This window comes from Micropterus salmoides, unplaced genomic scaffold (assembly GCF_014851395.1).
Source record: "Micropterus salmoides isolate LMB-PRFRI ecotype aquatic unplaced genomic scaffold, ASM1485139v1 Ms_hic_scaffold_6, whole genome shotgun sequence".
NCBI classification, from domain to species: domain Eukaryota; kingdom Metazoa; phylum Chordata; class Actinopteri; order Centrarchiformes; family Centrarchidae; genus Micropterus; species Micropterus salmoides.
Window position 1 is genome coordinate 39,042,105 of NW_024044348.1, and position 19,352 is coordinate 39,061,456.

Consider the following 19,352-nt stretch of genomic DNA (forward strand, 5'->3'; position numbering starts at 1 on the left):
AAAGGAAGTGCTTATGATCCGAAGCACACAAGCTCTGGACTGTGAAGCACGGTGGAGGTAATGTCATGGCTTGGGCTCATTAATATTTATTGATGATGGAAGTGATGATGGTAACAGCAGAATGAATTCAGAAGTGGACAGAAACAGAAGAAAGAAGCTGCGGTAAAAGCCTGGAATAGCATCACAAATGAAGAATGCAACAGTTTGGTGATGTCGATGGGTCGCAGGCTTGAGGCAGTTATTGCAATCAAGGGTTATGCCTCCAAATATTAAATGGTATTTACTTTAAAGGTTATTTGTTCCATTACTTTTGCTCACCTAAGAATGCTGTGGTCTAATACAAACAGGGATATGTCCTGAGTTGTTTGACACATCTAGATGTGAATACCAGGAAATGAGAGATGAAATTCTGAACTCTTGTCTCATACTCATCTTTTGATCTTAAACCCAAATGTCTTCAGTGAACAACAAAAACAAAGGAATCTGCCTTACCGTTCCAATACTTTTGGAGGGGACTGTAGGCAGGGTGAATTCTGTGATTTAAGCAAATAAAAGTTTGGGCTATTCAAGTTATTTTTCAGTGCCAGATGTTCCTCTTTTAGAATAGATTTGATTTTCAATGGCTAAATGTAAAGTCACTGTCCTGGGTTCATAATTCTGTATTTTGTAAGTTCCTAATTTTGGACAAAATTATTTAACTATCAATTGTTTTTGTGTTTCCTTTTTCTTACTACAATAATAACTTATTTAATTTTTTTATTAACTTAGTAATTTGCATATACTTTTTCGGCTGGCATTGTTATTTGGAAGTATCCATCCACTTCAATGCTTTGTTATTGTGTACATTTTGAATTCTGTCAGTAAGGACAAATGAACACCAGATGGCAGTACCGTTATAATGTGATAAAATATGGCCGCTATCGGCTCCTCTGACGCAAGACGAAAGAGAAGCACTTCCTGTCTCCCCTGTCTCTCCAAAAATGGCGGACACGTGTGGCCAAGTATTGCTGGGATCAGGGCTCACCGTCCTTTCCCACCCTTTGATGTACATTAAAGTCCTGATCCAGGTAAGAGGGAACGTGTTCGCGCAGACGCTGGGAAAGTGTTTCTGGTCCAGGAGCTGCTTTAGTTTCTGCTAGCGATTGTAAATACAGTATAACTCAACTAGGTAGTAGCCTGAAGAGGAAACCGCCAAACTCCATTGAAAATAGCGCAGGTTAATGTTGTCTCCCATATCTGTCAATGAATGTTCAGTGTAGAACATGACTTAATTAATATTGTGAATTATTATCATTGACTCTTTAATTCAGCATACATGTAACACATATAGCAGTAAATGTTGCCAGAACAACAGTATTGGCCCCTCTGTTGTCCCTATGACCTTCTGTTTCCAAAATACTCTGTAACGTTAGTGGGCTGAAGTGAGGTGTGTGAAACAATTCAGAAAGTTCATACTGTATTGATATGTAGCACTGCTTCGGTTTTTCTGGATGCATAATGTACAAGAATACTCAACTAATCGCCCTGAGTCACCCTGCCAGTACAAACATTTTGTTTTCTAATAAGCTACGGCGCAATAGGTTGCGATACACTGAATTGTAAAAGAGAAGAGCTAACTTGGATAACATAACGTTACGTTAACAGTTAGCTGTCATCAACCAACTGTTCTGCTGCTTAACATTAACGTTACAGCCGCAACGTTTCTGCATTTCAGACCGATTTCCTGATGTGACAAAAATGATACTAGTTTCCATTCCTGGAGGATTCACACAGTGGCTTTGTTGACCTGTTTAACAGTAAAAGGTCAGAGACGAGCTGTCGTTTCTTCACTTCAAAGTGCCGTTTTTTAAAAATAGTTTGTTAAACAACAGACTCGTGTTGGCACACCGTCGTCATGTATCTGGCATATTGAAACTGTAAGATTTGTAACATTAATGACTGCGTGTGACATTTACTGACCGGTGCCCTTTAGCCCACTAAAACAGCTCCTAAGCTAACACTAGCGGTTGCTAAGTGGCTATAGTCAACGCTAATCACTTGGCCAACTTCTTGTAGCTTTAACGTTACACTCCGAGTTGTTTTATAGACAAATTATGCAGAGAAACGTTTGTATCTTTTGAACTAAATAGTAAGAAAAGAAATGGCAACAACTTGACTGTATCCGTCCAAAATAAATCAGGAAGTGTGGGAGAGTCTCAGGTTTGTGCTGCGGAGACGTAACGTAAGAGCATATTGTTTATCACCTTGCTATTATTATTATTATTATTATTATTATTATTATTATTAATGTGTGTGTTGTTAGGTAGGACATGAGCCGCTCTCTCCCACCCTGGGCAGGAACCTGTTTGGCAGACAAGTCTATCAGCTGCCTGGACTGTTTGCTTACGGTGAGTCTACTGTCCATGTTGAAATGGAATCAGAAAAATTTAGTTGTGCTCTTAAGAAGGCAGAAAGGGATGTGCTTTCAATATGCCTAGCTGTAGCTTTGAACGTTGTGTGTGTGTGTTGTGGAAACGTTATCAGCCAGATTAGACTTTTACAAAATGTGACTGGAGTGCTTATTTAAACATGACAAACACTTGTCTGGCGAATGTCTGAAAGCCACTCTAATTTCTGATGTTTTGGGGGAATGTGACAGCTGATTCTGATTGTCAGTAGGAATATGAGGCTTTTGGCCAAAACATGTGTATCCTTGAGGTCTAACAAACCCATTGAGTCTATTTCTGCCCCCCTTAAAATCTTTGCAAAGACAGATTTGAAAAATTTGACTTTACATGTTAGGAGTCTATTTCTTCTTTGTCTTTGTTTGTTAGCATGTAACTGTCACCCATTTTGGATCAGTGGCCAAGCATGTGTCTACAAGGATGTTTAAGTGAAATAACTACTATCTGTTTGCACCTTCCATTAGTGCTGATCATTTCCCGAAGTATGCAGCCATATTTTAGCTTTTGTAATATTGAAAATTAATGTTGAGGTGACACACCCACCTAGGACTGGCCAAAAAGGTTATCACGATAAAAAGTTTCATATCTTTCGATATCGATAATTATCGATCATTATGATTATGGTTGGAGATAGTCTTTTATCCTCAGAGTAATTTCCATGATAAACATGATTTTCCAGATACACATTGACATTACATTTATCCAAAGCAACTTAAAGTTGCTGTCTAGAGCAGAGGTCGCACGCCTCTGGAGCAGTCCCTTCTATGAATAGTTGTAATTGGACAAACTTTGCGCCATGAAGCAAATCAATGTAGCTAGGAGGGATACACAACTTTTTTCAACTCAACTATGTACTTACAATAAAGCGCTGAAATCAGATGGCTTGTCACACATGTAGGTTCAACCCTGCTCTGACTCCTCAAACAGCGGATAGTTGGATAATGGATGGTTTGTCATGTGTTGCAACGAGACCAGCAGCTGCGCTATTGGTCGTTCTGATTGATCCAATGATGCAACAACAGTGTCTCCCCTTGTCCTTTCCCTGTCCCTTGTCTTGTCCCTCACACCTGTGCAATCCCCATGCTGTCTGATCAGCATCTTGATGTGCCACAGCTGTGAGGTGGATAGATTATCTCGGCAAAGTAGAAGTGCTCACTAACACAGATTGTAAACACTATTTGAGAGAAATAGTCCTTTTGTGTACATAGAGAAAGTCTTAGAACTTTGAGTTCAGCTCATGATGAATGGGGGCAAAAACAAAAGTGTTGCGTTTATAATTTTGTTCAGTGTAGATACAAGGGTCACGAGAACTGTGACCGATAGTATGTAAACATGCTCTTTTTAAACTGTCCTGCTGTATATTTTTTGAATCTTTCAGCTAAACACATCATCAAGATTGATGGGAAAGGAGGTCTCTTCAAAGGGCTTGGTCCAAGGCTCTGTGCTGGTGCTATCGGTACAGTCGTGCACAGCAACGTTGTTCAGGTAGGCCTGAATAGATAAGTGCACCATAGAATGAAATGTCACCTATAGCTTGTTTTTTAGATGAAACCAAGGAAGTAATCTAATAAACTTCTATGGTGGTATAGTGCAATTGGCATTGTATTGTAAATATTTCTTTAAACCTGAATCCATTTTTTGTTGTTGTTGGAAACAATTATGCCCTCTGCTCAGGGCATGGACAAATTAGTTCCAAATAGCGAAATGGAAATTAAACTGTTTAAATATTTGCTATATTAATTACATATAGCTATATAATTGAGATAGTTTTATTCGTTCATTTTTCAGAGAGCAACAGTAACAGAGAATTAAATATAAAAACCCTGAAAAGGTTAGGTATTTGTAACTATTTATTTTGACTGAAAGAATTCTTGGTTTGCTTTTCCATTTGCATGGACATACCATAAGATTCAAATTGACAGTTTTAGCTTATGTTGGGAATTTGGTAGGGCAGGTCTGGCTTTTAGAGAATATCAAATATGTTTATTAATATCAACAAAATGATTAATAAGAGTAAACACTTATGAGGCACTACCCTGGAATCTGTGACCAATAACCAAACTGTTGATGAAGTCTCAAAAAGGGCTTGTTCTTTTAGATATGCCAATATTTCACTATTCACTATTTGAGATTCATTAGGTGGACAGGGGAGGGTTGAATCTGACAGTTATTACAACACACATGCACAAATAACCACAGGCAGCCGTTCTTTTAAGGTACAATAGGGTTTATTAAACTCCAGCACAACGCACAATAATCAATAAACATCCATGGTTCAACTACAGGTACAACAACAAGAAAGAAAGCGTGTGTGCGTGAGGGAAGTTTTATGTTAAGCTCTTTTTTTTCTCACAGAAATGTCAGGAACAAGGCACACCTCAGGTAAGAGTTTTTGGATTTTTTTCAGATTTATTGTTTGTACGATTATATTTAATTTGATTATAATGATTTAGATATCAGCAGTATGGTATGTGCATTGGCACAGTATACTTATCATTGACTGTTAACCAAACTAACCAAAATACAGGTCATAGTAGTCTATCTGATAGATGGCATGGCTCGGATTATGGTCCAACAGAACTGGTTCATACTGTTGGGATCTGGTTCAGGTAGGTTTGGTTATTAGCAACAATTTACAATACATGTATTGCAACAATACATTCATTGTGAATTGTCCCCATAAGTAATTGCACATATATTTGAATTGTTGAATTTTTTTTCATCCACCTCATGATAACACTCTTTCTTGAAGACAAAATGTGCTTCAGTTGTAAAAATTAAAACAGAAAACATGGAATTTGGGGAAAATATAACACTGATTTCAAGTGTTTCTAGTTGTTCTGATCGGCCACACAGGAAGGTGGAGTGAAAAGCCGCCCATCATAGAGAGGGGAGAGACCTGATGTCCATTAAATATTGCAACAACGGAGCACATTTGCAGACGGTTAAAATGAAATGAAACAATGTTAAAGTCTGGCCCCAACTATCGATAAAAAGTTGGTGGCTAGACAATCGGCTGTCAAAGTTGACTGATGTTCTTGTTCAGTGGATCTTTTCAAATGTGGTAGCCAGGAATTTTAGGCATTTTAGGAACTTGTGAACTTTCCCTGTATATCAACTGCTGACGGCCAAGAAACTAAAGTGAAAGCAAGCACTAGTCGTTTTAGTTGTTAGGGTTTGGGATGAGGATTTCGTGTAAAATTATTGACATTAGCTTATGTTCGAGATTCTTCTGATGTGATGAAAACAAACAGAAATTCACTAAATGGACTGTTGTTTTAATTCGTGAGGCCCTGGTGGCCAGAGGGTTACGACACTGACCACGAACCATAGTGTTTTCCGGAAGTTTGGCTACAGACCTTTGTGGTTGTTTTAGGTCATCAGAGTCCTGTGTCTTCCTAATAAAGGTATAAAATTGGCACAAACTTCTTTAAAGCTATGTGATGCTGAGGTTTGTCTCTGTTGTCCAGGTTCTGGGCGGTCAGCAGAAGGCTGTGGAGGGCTCCCTACAGCACGTTGTTAATGAGGTAAGACACTTAGACACAGTTAGAATGAGATAGTGCCAGAAAGCAACACACCAAACGAGCAAACTCGGGTCTCACTAGTACCACAATAAATATATTAAGACACCCTCTATGTTTTTTTCCTAACTGCTCAGCTATTCATCAGACTATAAGGTACTCTAATTGTGGTCGGGCAATATTCGTTGTTATGTTAGGCTCAGTTCTTTAGTGGATGGCTTAATGGATAGGTTCCATTAAGTGCCCATACATACATTAAAACTGGTTTTGCTCGCTGTAATTATTCCTCCAGGCCATAGTGGTCATTAGGGCATCCATTCCTAATGTATTCTTAATGTAAGTGATGGGGGACAAAATCAGAGTTCTCATTTAGTGTGAAAATGCATTGCATTGAGTTTATCTGAAGCTAATGTCAGCCTTAAACCTGCAATAACTGGTTTTATTTGGCCATTTGGGGGCAGCAGAAACAAGGTGGAAACACAACACTGACATAATATCACCTTTAAGTAGGGCTGGACGACATGGCCGAAATCACGATAAAAATTTCATATCTTTCAAATCATTATGTCTTTCAAGTTAAAAAGCTGATTTTTGCTCCTGACTGAAAGTTGAAGAAACCTGATGATTAATTGTGGTTTTAAGCTTTTTTCAGCCCTTTTTCCTCAACAAAATAAACATCTAATAATGTTATATTATTGAGAAAAAATTATTGTTATTGTTTTATTGTCCAGCCCTTGATACAGTTGTTACCAAACAGCTGCTTATTTCCACATTCAGCAGTTCCAGAGCAACGAACGGTAGTCCAGTATTCTCTTATTTAGCTCAGTGCCGTGGTTTTTACAGATGTTTCTCTGAAAACAGCTGCTGCAGCAGCTGGAAACGACACTATAAGAGCGGAGTGAGTGACAAAACAGTAAAGTTTCAGAGGGAAAGATAAATAGCGAGTATCCAACCTGTTTGTTAGACCTCAAGGAGATGCATAATGTGCTTTGGTGGTAAAATATTTAATCTAACAAACTTAAGTTTTGTTTACAAGAAAACTCTAAAACAACATAACTTTTCACACTTTCAAAAAAGTGCATAAATGTTCCTTCTTTGCTTTTACATCTTGTGTGATTATCTTTCTATACCTTGTGCGTCTTTACTGAGTGAGAAACTAAGCAAAGAAACTTAAACTTAAAATTAGCTTCTTTTATTTTGTTACTTGTAAATAAAAAAATGTCTTCTGTTGTATATAAAACTAAAGGTATGCATAGGTATCTTTTTGACACATTTTAAATAATATTTATCCTCTACTAAATGTCATTTATTTCATTTGAATGAGGTATTATACAAAACTCCACTGTTAAATATGTTAAATGTTAAAAAGAAATTCTGTTGTATCTGTCAATGTTTACCAAACCAGGCATATGTTTAGAAACCAGTCTCAGCATATACCCTATTAAATGGTCATGTCTGCTTATGTAAGTATGACGGCTATCGATTATTTTAGTAACACTGTAAGATTACAACCCAGCCTCACGGACTAAGCAAAGTGGCAACAAACACACTGTTCTACATTTACAACTTGTTGTGCCTTACCCTTGCTAGACTTTTTAGTAATCGAGTCATTCCAGTTTCTCGATGAATCCTTTCAGCCCTAGATATAAGTGATGTATGGACATGCATATGACGTCTCATACAACATCTCAGTTTATTTGTTTGGTCTTTTCCACAGACAACCAAAGAGATGATAGCCCGTTCCTGTGCCACCATTGTCACACACCCCTTTCATGGTACGTCACAAATGTCAGCAGCTGCTCAAATCTTTCTGATGGCTTTAACTGGTGAACGTTTACAACATTATGCATGTGATACTTCTGGAGGTTGTGTTGGAGCTTTGAAGTGCTTTCAGTTGTGATGCATTTAAACTGTAATGGTGTATGGATCTGGTAAATCTGGAGACACTAGTTTGCATGTCAAGTATGTTTTCCTCAACTTGTTTTTCAGTGATTACTTTGCGATGTATGGTCCAGTTTATTGGGAGGGAAACAAAATACAGGTACAGTTTAAATGTTTTAGACACAAACCTCAATGAGCAGAGCCATGACAATAGTTAAAAACTTACAAATGTCTGTTTTCTTCTGTTCTCAGTGGGGTGTTTGACTCCATCGTCACGGTCTACAGAGAAGAAGGCATACTGGGCTTCTTTGCGTAAGTCTGACTTTCCTTGTCTTTCTTTTTCTCTTTAATGCACCATGTGTTTGGGGTACTGCCATGATTGTTAGCTTTAAATCATTTAGCTGTCTGTGTTTTCATCCCTTAAAAGCAAAATGCCCCAGTATAGTGTTGCCTTAGTGCTGTATGTGCACAGTACACACTATGTTGAATTGTTTCAATTAAAAATGTCAGACTTTGAAACCCCTGGTGGTTACATCCAGTGTGGTGATTATGTTCCCTCTTATTCAAGATGTTTTAATCAGACATTTTAATGTTATCTTTTTTCAGTGGTTTGATTCCTCGCCTGCTCGGTGATGTCCTGTCTCTGTGGATTTGTAACCTGCTGGCTCACCTCATCAATACATACGCCATTGACGACTCGGTATGCCACTTCTTTTACACTGCTCAGTCCAGTCAAGGGCTTTTTATGGTTGTACCAGAGTGGTATAAGGACTTAATTGCCCCGAAATCCACCTTACAGGCAACATTTACTGCCAGGTTGTGTGGAGAGTGAATATACAGAAATGCTGTTTACCCGCCTGAAATTCAGAAAAAAACATTTACACTTACTTACAGGACTTCTGTATACTGTTAACACAGAGTGATTAACCCACTCGTGCTGTGCATGATTATTCAGAGTAGGCAAGTACATTTCAAGAAATTCTTCACGTGTGATGGTTCATGTTAAAGCTGGGTTAGGCAATTTATTTATTTTTGTTGAAATTATTCTTCACATCCCGACAGCAATCAATAAATCAAATGCTCGACACAAAAATCAGCTATCTGGCTGTCGCAGTACTGTAATAATAACAGCCAGTTATTTAATATTGGTCTGAATGAAATGATTGGCTGGCCCACCTGCCCAAAGATACTTTTGTTACAGATTAATAACTCATCACTCTGAAACCCTTGCTCCAGTCCATGTTGCTAAGCTGGTAAGGGGAACACAGCTGAACCGAAGCCGTGTTTACCGGCTTCTCGGTGACCCGCCCTTCTCTGCTTCTGATTGGCTAGTAGTCCTTAACTAGGAACTGAGCATGTGCAACTCCCAACAAAGATCACGTAGAGGCAAGATGCATCACTCCCATAGCAAAAATGAGCAGCTCCCAGGCCTGCATCGATGGAGCAGCTGTTAACAACTTCTGTCAAGCTGCTAGTCTGGCACCAGAACGAGCCTCTGCATAGCCAGCCAAACTGGATTGCTACCAGACAGCAACTCTGTAGGGTTTTCAGAGTTAAACTATGTTGATGGGCCAAACATTTACTAGTTGCCTCGTATACTTTTCTTGCTGCAGGTAATAAGATACCAACTGGACGTGGCCAAGACCACATAAAGTCATAAATATTTACATAAAACTGACACCAAGGTAGGGCTGTCCCCGAATCGTCATGTCCTGCCTATTGTCGAATCATGTGTGCTTTTGTGCACAACGTTTGTGAGCTGGTGGGGGTGTTACACATGGTAGCTCTGCTTTAACCTTGAGAAGCTGCAGAGCTGCAGTCTCTATTCAACTTACACTAAATAAAAACTGAATTTCCAGCTAAACTGAGGCTTTTTTGAAGACCCCTTTCTTTCTTTCTTTTGCCTGCCATTCACCGCTCTTGTGCAGAGTTTACCGTGCATTCCATGCCGCAGACAACTACATGCACATTGCAGTTCCTCACGGGTCTACTAGTAGCCGGCTGGCTGTTTAAAAACGATATAGTATTCTTTGTGGGGTTCATCAACGGTGATAAATTATTATTATTAGTCCCGTGAAGTGCGGCTAACTCGGTAAAACACCAGTGAAGCTGGGCCTCCGTCTCTTCAGCAAGTCTTCCTCTTCTGCTACTACACACATGCGCACTGACGACCCAGGATTAGGGTTACAATTTTAGATTTAGATACAATTTTAAATATGTATATTGTAATAGGCTGTATACTAACTTATTGGGAGAAAACTGGTAGTTCTATGTAAAATCAGACGTTGAGCACCCCCAAATGGCTAAAATGGCATGAACCTTCGACTGTGAGATTGACTGTTGAATCAGGCTCCACCCATTGAAGCATCGACTCGTCGACTATTTGGGGTCAGGCCTACACCAAGGATCAGTATAATGCAAAGAATATCTATGTTAACAAACATGCTGTGCATACATATCGTTCGATTCAATACAAATTCACCAAAGGTGACAGACGCCCTGCTACAGAGGAGGAAACATAGGATGGAAAAGTTAAGAGAGAAAAGACAGAAACTGATACTGGATCAGTCCAGGAGTCTGGTGAAGGAGAGACATGGACTGTCGAATATAATTGTATTTCAATTTTTAAGCTGTAATCTAAATCAAAACCCAAGTGTCTCTGCTGCAGAAACTACAGCCCATGGGTCTCATTTATAAAACTGTACGTAGAAAAGGCTCCTAAAGGTTGTGTATGTTCAAAACACAGGAAGTGTGTACGCACAAAAATATTCCCATTTATAAAATGCTGCGCACGCACATCCTACTCCGATTTCCCTTTATAAATCACAATCAGCTTGAATTGTAGCGTATGTGAGTGAGCTCCTTGTCCAACCCTTCAAACACCCATAGTTACCTATGAATGGTCGGTGAAACGCCCCTCATTAATATTAATACATGTACATAGGACAGCAAATTCGGACAGAAAAGCTACAAAAAGAAATTTAACACAGTGTGACACTGATGTTTGTTTTGGTGAAGCTGAAGCATGTTGTTTGGTGGGTAAACCGCGCACACGCAGCGGGGGACACAGATATGCAAGGTGCACTGGATGACCCAGGTACATAATTTGAATTCCCTCATTTAAAAGGAGAGTAAACAACACGCACTGTCCACTCACTAAACAAGGCTGCCGATGAGGTAAAAGAAGTATGACTTGTTTTATGTGACATAAGCGGCACACTGACAGATCTAGTAGTATTTATTAAAAGTAAATTCTCATTTCTCCAGTTTCTGTTCGTACACATGTCTGAGTTTGCGTGGAGGACCTCACATTCTCCCATCAAGTTTGGTTTTTTTTTTAGAGATCACAACCTTGCTTGGGAAGCAGTGAACGCATGTTTCCAGCCCCATTTTGTACGAACGCACTGTTTATAAAGGAGACCCCTGGTTGTGTCACCAAAATTCTGACCGACAGAACGATGTCATGCTGAGGGTTTTTTGTTGAACGGTCTTCAGTCCAGACTCGCATACAGAATTAACGCTGTTAATCTGTTCTTCTGTACAGATGAGTCACACAGGAGAAATCAAGAACTGCTCTCAGGCTGTGACAGGGGTGAGTCTGACACACGTGGCCGTCCACATCAGCAGTACACCAGCTCATCTGTTGGTAGTTTGATCGTGTTCCTCCTCTGCTCTTTTCTCCCAGTTCTTTGCCAGTATGCTCACATACCCTTTTGTTTTGGTGTCAAACCTCATGGCCGTCAACAACTGCGGGTGAGTTTTTTGTTTATTTGCTGTTGTAAATCCTCTGGAGTGTTGGATCAAGCAGACTCATATTTTCACTGTCCTCGCAGGCTCGCCGGAGGCCTGCCTCCCTATGCATCAGTATACCCCACCTGGCTGGACTGCTGGAAGCATCTAAGCAGAGAGGTAAATCCATCTCATACCAAACACGCGTGTCAACATCTATATTTTATATAGTGTACTCAATAATTTACATCTTCGCCTCATTTCTGTTATTGAATTAATAAATGGAACCACTGTAGTCATCTTTGAGCAGTACATGTAATAAGGGCTGTCACTTTTTCACAAAGTCAATTTTGAACTGTGTTGTGATTATCCTATCAGCACAACTTCGCCTGTTACTGTTTTTATTAGGTCAGTTTACTGATGGGTCAACAGTGCATGCAATGTGAATTTTAAGCTCTCTGCTGGACCACAAGGCAGCCTCCATTAAATTCTGCTGTGCAACTAACGATTATTTTCATTATCAATTAGTCTATTTTCTCGATTAATCGATTAGCTTGTTAGGTCCAAAGCCCAAGGTGACATCATCAAATGTTTTCTTTTGTCCTCAACCCAAATACATTCAGTTTACTGTCATAGAGGAAAGAATCAAAATAAAGAGAAAAAATTCTTAATTTTGATTATTGGATTATCAAAATAGTAATAAATTAATAGCGATTAATTTAATAGTTGACAACTAATCACTTAATTGATTAATCATTGCAGCTCTATTATAGACTGTCCACTTTGAATTTGAACACCTCAGTTCAGTTTGTTTTCTAAATTCAAACTTCACCAGCCACTACTAAACACTTCTTTTTTTCTCTTCATCCCAGGGCAACATGAGCAGAGGCAACAGTTTATTTTTCCGTAAACTTCCAGCAGGAAAGATGTACGCAGTTGACCAGAAGAGATTTTTTTAAAGCCTCAAGAGAACTGAGCTGAACAAAGTTGTGATAATAAAACAACAAAAAAAAAGTCAACATTGCCTGATCTGGGGGTTGGACAGTGGGCATTTAATTTTTTTTTGTATGCACTTGTTTACTATGAGTTTATTTCTTCCCTCAACAACCTGCTGTCATGTGAAGGAAAAACTATTGGTTCCTAGTTCATTTCCAGCAGGTTTTGTATTAACAGAAATTTAACAGATTGAAACTGGAGGGTTGTAGAACAATGAGATGGAATGTAAATGGATATTTTTCTTTTGAAAACCCACGTGTACAAAAACTGATGGGAGGACGGCTCACGCTGTCAAACAACCCGTTTGAATAATTCTGACAGACCAATGTGAAAGCGTCGCCCTCCCTCATGTTTTTTTTTATAGAGACAGTGACTCCCCTTCAAACCCGTGATGGGATTTGTTTGTTGAAAACAGAACTTCAGTCTGCATGTGGTAATGTCGAGTAAGTCACATGTTAAAGTGGGACCTCTTGTCATGTGGTATTGTCTTGATGTGTTAATTATTGTGAAGCTCATTGCTTGGCGGGCGTGTAATGCTAATGAAAATGAGGGAAAGGAGTCAGAGGAGGTGGTTGTCCAGGAGCATGTATGATGTACGGGGGCATGGAGGTTTACCTGAGCTGACCAAAACCTTCTAACAGTCAAGTGCTTGTATCAACTCATTCTGACTGACCCAAATAAAAAACAGCTTTTTTTGACCTGGTCTTTCTTGTAAAAGGTGTTTGTTGTGGAATTTGAGAGTAGTAGAGTTTGTGAAATGCTACATGCACTTAGTAACTCCCATCAAAAGGAAAAAGGATCCTGCAAGGCCATGCCCCTTTTGGGGGAAAGGATCGTGCTTTCACATGAGGAACAGAAATGTAGCTGTAGGTCAAAATAAACACAAATCCAAGTGGTGACTCACTACTGATGATGGCTAGCTTGAGTGGGAGGCTGATACTATGTCACCAGGCACCAGCTAAATCTCAGCTCAAACAGTTAAATACTCAATCAGATGTCCGGATAAGATATCTGGTCACTGATCCACTTGGACAGGGGAAGACTAAAGAGAGGACAGCTAACTAGTCATTAATTTATTAAGGTATCACAAACGTTCAGGCAAGGTCACAATCAGACATGTCTACAGAACAAAGGTTTGTTGGACACAAAATCATTCTATACACACACTTGTCCAAATTGTCTGATATTTAATGAAAAGTCTTTGTACGTGTGCCTGGGAGCAATATGCAAAAACACATTGCTCACTCACTGCTCTGCACTTCACCCAGAGTAAAGGTGTTCCACATGAACCATCGCTCAGTATTTGGTTAAACCCCTGACAGAAACAACAGATGAAATCCTGAGGACTATGCTTCTAAAATGCATCTTGTTCAGTAAATGAGTGCTCCTGCTCCCACACTATGAGCTAGTGGCCGAGCTTCCTGTGTCTTCTGCAGGTTTGTTGCCGCTGTGTTGAGTGTTGATGTGTTGAGTCATGTCCTTACGGTTGGTTACTGTGTAGCCACACTGGATACATGTGTAGCGCCCTTTAGTGTGCTCCCAAAGGATGCGTCTGTTGCAGGCCATACCTAATGGATGAAAGGACTAATTAAAGTCTAAAAAAAGGAACTGCACATTCAAATTTCACAATGTTTCATGAGCTATCAAACCAATTAAATAAGTTATTACTTGATTACTGATGATTTGTTCCCACCAAACGGACAGTAATAAGTGGGTCTGACGGAGGCTACTCTCGCATAGTCAACGCTCCTCCTTGTTTACATACTGTAGCTAGACAGAACGTACCATTTTCATTCAACGTAACATCTGACTCAAACGTGCGACCACATTGGCAGGTGCAACATATGAAAACCAAAGTTCTGCAGTATCGAACGGAACTATTGGCTGGAATTCCATAACAATAATTCAATATTCTAATATAACGGACACCAACATATCATGCATCTCTAATCTTATGGTCTTTGTCACATGGATGCCTATACAGAGGAAATCGAATGGAGGTAGCCTGAGTTTGTATCTGCAGCTTTGGGCACTTTGAGCACTGTGGAAGTAAACGCGTAGCCACATCTGACAGGCTGCAGCTGTGCGCTTTAGTGAGAGGAGGTGAGGAGCTCACCTTGATTCTTCTTCCAGACAGCTGAGGAACCTGGAGCAGAAGGACCCAATACTGGAGCAGGGTGGACAGACTGAGGAGACCTGATCTGGGTCTGGTGCTCACCTTGGCCCTCGGGGAGGACAGGAGCTCCTGCTGGGCCATCCAGGTTCAGAGATGGAGGCAGATCAGAGGCTTCATTGCTGAGCTGAAGCTGGGGAGCTGCCTCTGTGAGCTGTTGAGGAGCAAGCTGGGGAGGGGGGGTCAGGTCAGACAAGAACGGGGGGCCGAGGAGAGGAGGGGCAGCAGAGTCTGGCTGAGGAACATCGGCAGGGAAGGAACCGTCTGGGTTTGGGATTTGAGAGGGTAGTTGCTGGGGTGTAGACATTGAGTCCAGCCGTGGGGGGTCCTGGTCCATGGCCGTGGGGGTGATGTTTTGGTTGGTCACAGCAGCAGGCGGAGGGGGCGCCGGTTCAGTCTGCTTTGTCTTCCCCCGTGGCACTTTGGAACAAGTGTGCAGGTGAGTCAGGAGGCCTCGGTAGGATCGCAGCTTTGTGCGACAGCTCTCACACCTTCAGAAGAAAATAGCAAAGTTACATCTCCAAACATGTCCGCTGAGTGCACGGACAGCCAAGTAAAGAGCAACTCACAGGAAGAATATGTTGGGTTTGTGATGATGCCTCATATGCTCCATGAGTTTCTGCATGTTGGGGAAGGAACCACTGCAGCCGACCGAGGAGCAGAGCAAGACCTTTCCTGAGGAGAGGACAGACGGTGTGATGCTACAGCTTCCCTCATAACCCCCCCCCCCACTAATAAAACTACTTCCTGAAATGTCTGAGGCTGTGCTATCTTTATGAGCTTTGCTCAAGCTCCACGTTGACAGCTGCTGTCAGAAGTTATACCATCGGCCAATTTTACAAAGTCCATTTCATTTTGTCTATATTAGGTCCATCACATTTATGTGTAGTTTGTAGTTTGATTTTTGATTTTCAGACAACTTTACAGCCGGCCATGCTGTTATTCTGCGTCCCTCTCTGTACAATAACGCAGATATAATTTATTTTTAAAAGTGCAATGATTCAAATGAATAAAATCAAATCACAGCAGAGAAACTAAGTAAGGTTAAAGAGGTGGACTGCATCTGAGAGTTGTCCAGCAGAGGACACATGCCATGGACAATTCACATCACAATGAAAGACTATCCTTTCAGTTATTAAAGAAAGCTATGTAAGTGTCCTTTAACAGGTGTTTGACAGTAAATGCACACGTAACAAAGACATACATAATAACAATGTGTGTAACTATCCTGTCAAATCCAAACCTGCCCTTTAAAACCTGTCAGGGTGCTGTAACTCTGGCTTCTGTATTCTAGGACCAGACATCAGGCTGAGCACAGCTGTCAGCTCACAGCTGGACAATGTGCCACCTTATCTGAATTGGTCCAGCCCGGTGACTGGTGAAAATGCCCACACAGGTACTTCTGAACTGGGAGCTCACCAGGAAGTGACTGAGCTGAGAGCTCGTGGTCCTTGATGTGGCTCTCCAGAGCGCCCACCTCTGCGTAGACCCGCGTGCAGCCGTGCAACGGACACGGAGTTCTCTTGTTTCCTGAAATGGACAAACACAACTGTATAAAACGCCGAGCATTCAACTATTTAGCTATGTTAGAGGCAACGTTAGCAGTGGTGAACATAACGTCAGTAACTTGCTAGCTGGCACATAGCTAACTGTCGGTGGCGTTAGGCGCTGTGGGTACAAACGTAGCGGACTTGGCGTCTGTCTGCAGTGTTTCAGCTAAGTAACAAACCTCCGTTTCCATTTTCAGCTGTCTGTGAGGCAGTGCTGCCCAAAGACGACATAACGGCGCAGAGGGCGAGCTCGGCAGCTATGAAGATGACAATGACAATAGAGAATGATCAAAACGGACAACAAGAACCAGAATGCAATGCGGCTAACATGGTTCACGCATGACGCAGCGACGTTCTTTTTCTTCTTCTGTTCCTTTCCGGCAGACTAGGCATTGGTTAGTGCATTGCTGCCTCCCACCGGTGATGCGTACAGTCTACGTCCAAACTCCTGAACCAAAGTATAGTTAGTCCTTGATTAGTTCCAATGCTCTCTCTTTTTGATAAGGACCATCACCCAAAAGACAATATTTAAATTCCCAACTCGGTTTACACCCATGAATAAACAGGCTCCTTTCCTCAGCATACTGACAGTGCATGATGATGTGTTTGCAGGACTGCTGTACTCCTGAGTCTCAACACTTGCCATCCCTATGTTTCCCCACCAGAGACAGACCACTTCCCAACCCGCAATGTTCTAGCCAACATAATCTGATCCATCCGAGGCAAGATCATTGTATTCCCACGATTAATTGATGATATGTCATAAAACTTCCTCCCTCTGTTGTCTTCACTCCACTCATGCTGCCATTGTTGGGTCAGTCTTTCCTTTATGATGCTACAACACTCCAGTCTGTCAGAAGGCACCTCCACTTCCACCCTTTCTCTAATTAAACTTGCCCTAGCAGCTTCATCCGCATCCTCATTCCCCTCAACCCCAACATATGCTGGAACCCACAATAAACCCACACCACACCCCCACCTCTCTAATTCAAAGACCATCGTTAAAATCTACCCAACTAAATCTGACCTCAACTTCCTCCCCTAGAGCCATCAAGTCAGTTTTTAAGGGGATAAACATTAAAGACCATAACATTTCCAGGAGTTGGCAACCAAAACACCCCGTGCAAGGCTGCATTAACAGCTGGAGGACAAGTACACTATACACTCAGGGACCCGAAAAGAGACAAGTTAGTTTTTTGGTAGTTTGAGTCATTGCACATCTGTTAGAAAATGTGTCCACCTGAAGTACAATATAAACTAAGACAAATCTGCATTGTGACCTCAGCATGAGTATGGACCCTTTGTAAAAAATAGTTAGTTTTAAGAACGTATTTCAAACTGTTTAGTGCTCACATGGCATACATTCCTTAATAAAGTATATAATATATATATAATTGAATTGAATTAAAGTATATAATATATATAATTGAACTACCACAAATGAATGCACAGAAAACTTGGGGCCAGGTTATTCCAACATATCAGGAGTATCAGGTGGTTTCTGAGAAAATCATTTGCCATGCACTCTTTACTGGATGGGAACTTGGAGGTACTACGTACCCAATGTTTAGAAGGTGGGAAACGTTTGGGTCAAGAGGGGCACACCGGAAACTTTAGTCCCGTCCAGGTTAATCTGGCCATGGCCCTCTGTAATGTAATGTGCATGTGTGTGTAATTTGGAACATTGTTGACTTTAAAGCCATAATAGTTTCAGTCTCAGTCAAGCAAGAGTACAAGAGGAAGCTTGAAATTGTTCATGGCATGATGTTTCCTTCAAACTTGGAGCAACTGACCAAGCTACCTTAAATGAGTATCTTTGAGTTGTGTATCTTCAAATGCTGGAATACGATCAACAGTAGATTGTTGTTTTCAGGCTATTTCTGTTTGTTAGTGAATGTAGCTGCTGGTCCAGGTTTGAGAGAAACTTGCAATGTGGACATTTGTTTTCAAAGCTGAGTTTTTATGGATCTAATGAACATGTACATAGTTGCTTTGAACATTTATACATAAAATATATAAAAGCACTTTGCATTAGTGCTGACAAGTTCAGCTGCTGCATTGATTTGGAAAAATCATCATCTCTATGTAATAATCACTTATCTCATAAGGAGTTAGTGGACCAGCCAGGCTTTTTAAAGGTGACTTTCTGCACAGAAAAAATGTCTTCAACTCATGCAAACACAACTTCTATTCATACCATACCTACACATATAATTTAGCTTCTTGACAACAAAACTCTAAACATGCTCATCCTGTTTTTGATAGTTGATATTTCAACAGAGAAATTCAGCATTACATTGGCATACCACAATACAGTACAGTGCTATAAAAGCATGCCATTTGTCATACAAAAAACTGGTGGTATTACTTTATTAAAGTACTTGCATGCAAATATTATTTTATACAACATTAATCTTATTTACACCTGGCATTACAATGCTATTATCTTGAGTGGCCCAAAAAAATCTGTTGGGTAGAAATACATACATAATCTCTACAGCCCTCTCAAAACACTGTGCCCCCAGTAACATAATAAAAGAATGCAGTGCTGAAGTCTGATTCCTGTTCACATTTAATATGTACGACTTTGTTAAGTGCATCATGTGTCTAGTGGATTGCTAAATATGAACAAAGCAGAAACAATAAACATATTCTAATATACACAAATACAATTCCTTAACGTTTGTTTTTATGAGCTGGGTTTTAATTCTGGTCATGCTTCTTATTTCTTGTAACATTTTACACACCTGTGAAGGGGCGCCACGTTTAACCCAGTTATCTAGAACAGAATACAGTTTCATCCTCCCAGTTATTACACATGACTTGGTTCTCTGTCAAATTAATCAAGTCAAGTGACCAAGCCAGAGGCGATGGTGAATCATCTTTCACTTTCTTTGTTGCCCCAGGCTGAATGTTGTTTCTATGAATTGAAATGTATTGATTCATGTATGCACTTGTATGTTTGAAGTACCCTCCCACCCACAAAAACGGGGTTCCCCGAAAGCCACGGTGTAATTTGAACACTGACGACAGACATAACAACTAAAAACCTGGTCAG

General features: G+C 40.5%; 2 protein-coding genes across 2 annotated transcripts; one reads left to right on the top strand and one right to left on the bottom strand.

Moving 5' to 3' along the window:
- Positions 1-938: 938 nt before the first annotated feature.
- On the top strand, positions 939-13,275 carry mtch2 (mitochondrial carrier homolog 2). Its single transcript, XM_038701245.1, has 13 exons — positions 939-1,067; positions 2,303-2,387; positions 3,823-3,929; positions 4,800-4,826; positions 5,915-5,971; positions 7,683-7,740; positions 7,955-8,006; positions 8,099-8,158; positions 8,453-8,546; positions 11,391-11,438; positions 11,532-11,599; positions 11,680-11,755; positions 12,448-13,275. Exons 1-13 carry the CDS (start codon positions 981-983, stop codon positions 12,532-12,534), a joined length of 906 nt encoding a protein of 301 aa, XP_038557173.1. The 5' UTR covers positions 939-980; the 3' UTR covers positions 12,535-13,275.
- A 354-nt stretch (positions 13,276-13,629) lies between these two features.
- On the bottom strand, positions 13,630-16,615 carry znf414 (zinc finger protein 414). The gene is made up of 5 exons (XM_038701244.1): positions 16,474-16,615; positions 16,164-16,274; positions 15,314-15,419; positions 14,688-15,235; positions 13,630-14,139 (listed from the first exon to the last, which is right to left on the bottom strand). The coding sequence occupies exons 1-5, from the start codon at positions 16,523-16,525 to the stop codon at positions 13,970-13,972; spliced, it is 987 nt and encodes a 328-aa protein (XP_038557172.1). The 5' UTR covers positions 16,526-16,615; the 3' UTR covers positions 13,630-13,969.
- Positions 16,616-19,352: the final 2,737 nt, after the last annotated feature.

Excerpts from the sequence above, each read along its gene's own strand:
- znf414 (XM_038701244.1), bottom strand. The coding sequence starts at position 16,525 with ATGTCGTCTTTGGGCAGCACTGCCTCACAGACAGCTGAAAATGGAAAC. Across the intron at positions 15,420-16,163 it reads CTCAGCTCAGTCACTTCCTG|GAAAGGTCTTGCTCTGCTCC; the intron begins GTGAGCTCCCAG and ends TCCTCTCCTCAG. Across the intron at positions 14,140-14,687 it reads TGTCTGGAAGAAGAATCAAG|GTATGGCCTGCAACAGACGC; the intron begins GTGAGCTCCTCA and ends TTCATCCATTAG.
- mtch2 (XM_038701245.1), top strand. The coding sequence starts at position 981 with ATGGCGGACACGTGTGGCCAAGTATTGCTGGGATCAGGGCTCACCGTC. Across the intron at positions 2,388-3,822 it reads GCCTGGACTGTTTGCTTACG|CTAAACACATCATCAAGATT; the intron begins GTGAGTCTACTG and ends TGAATCTTTCAG. Across the intron at positions 5,972-7,682 it reads TACAGCACGTTGTTAATGAG|ACAACCAAAGAGATGATAGC; the intron begins GTAAGACACTTA and ends TCTTTTCCACAG.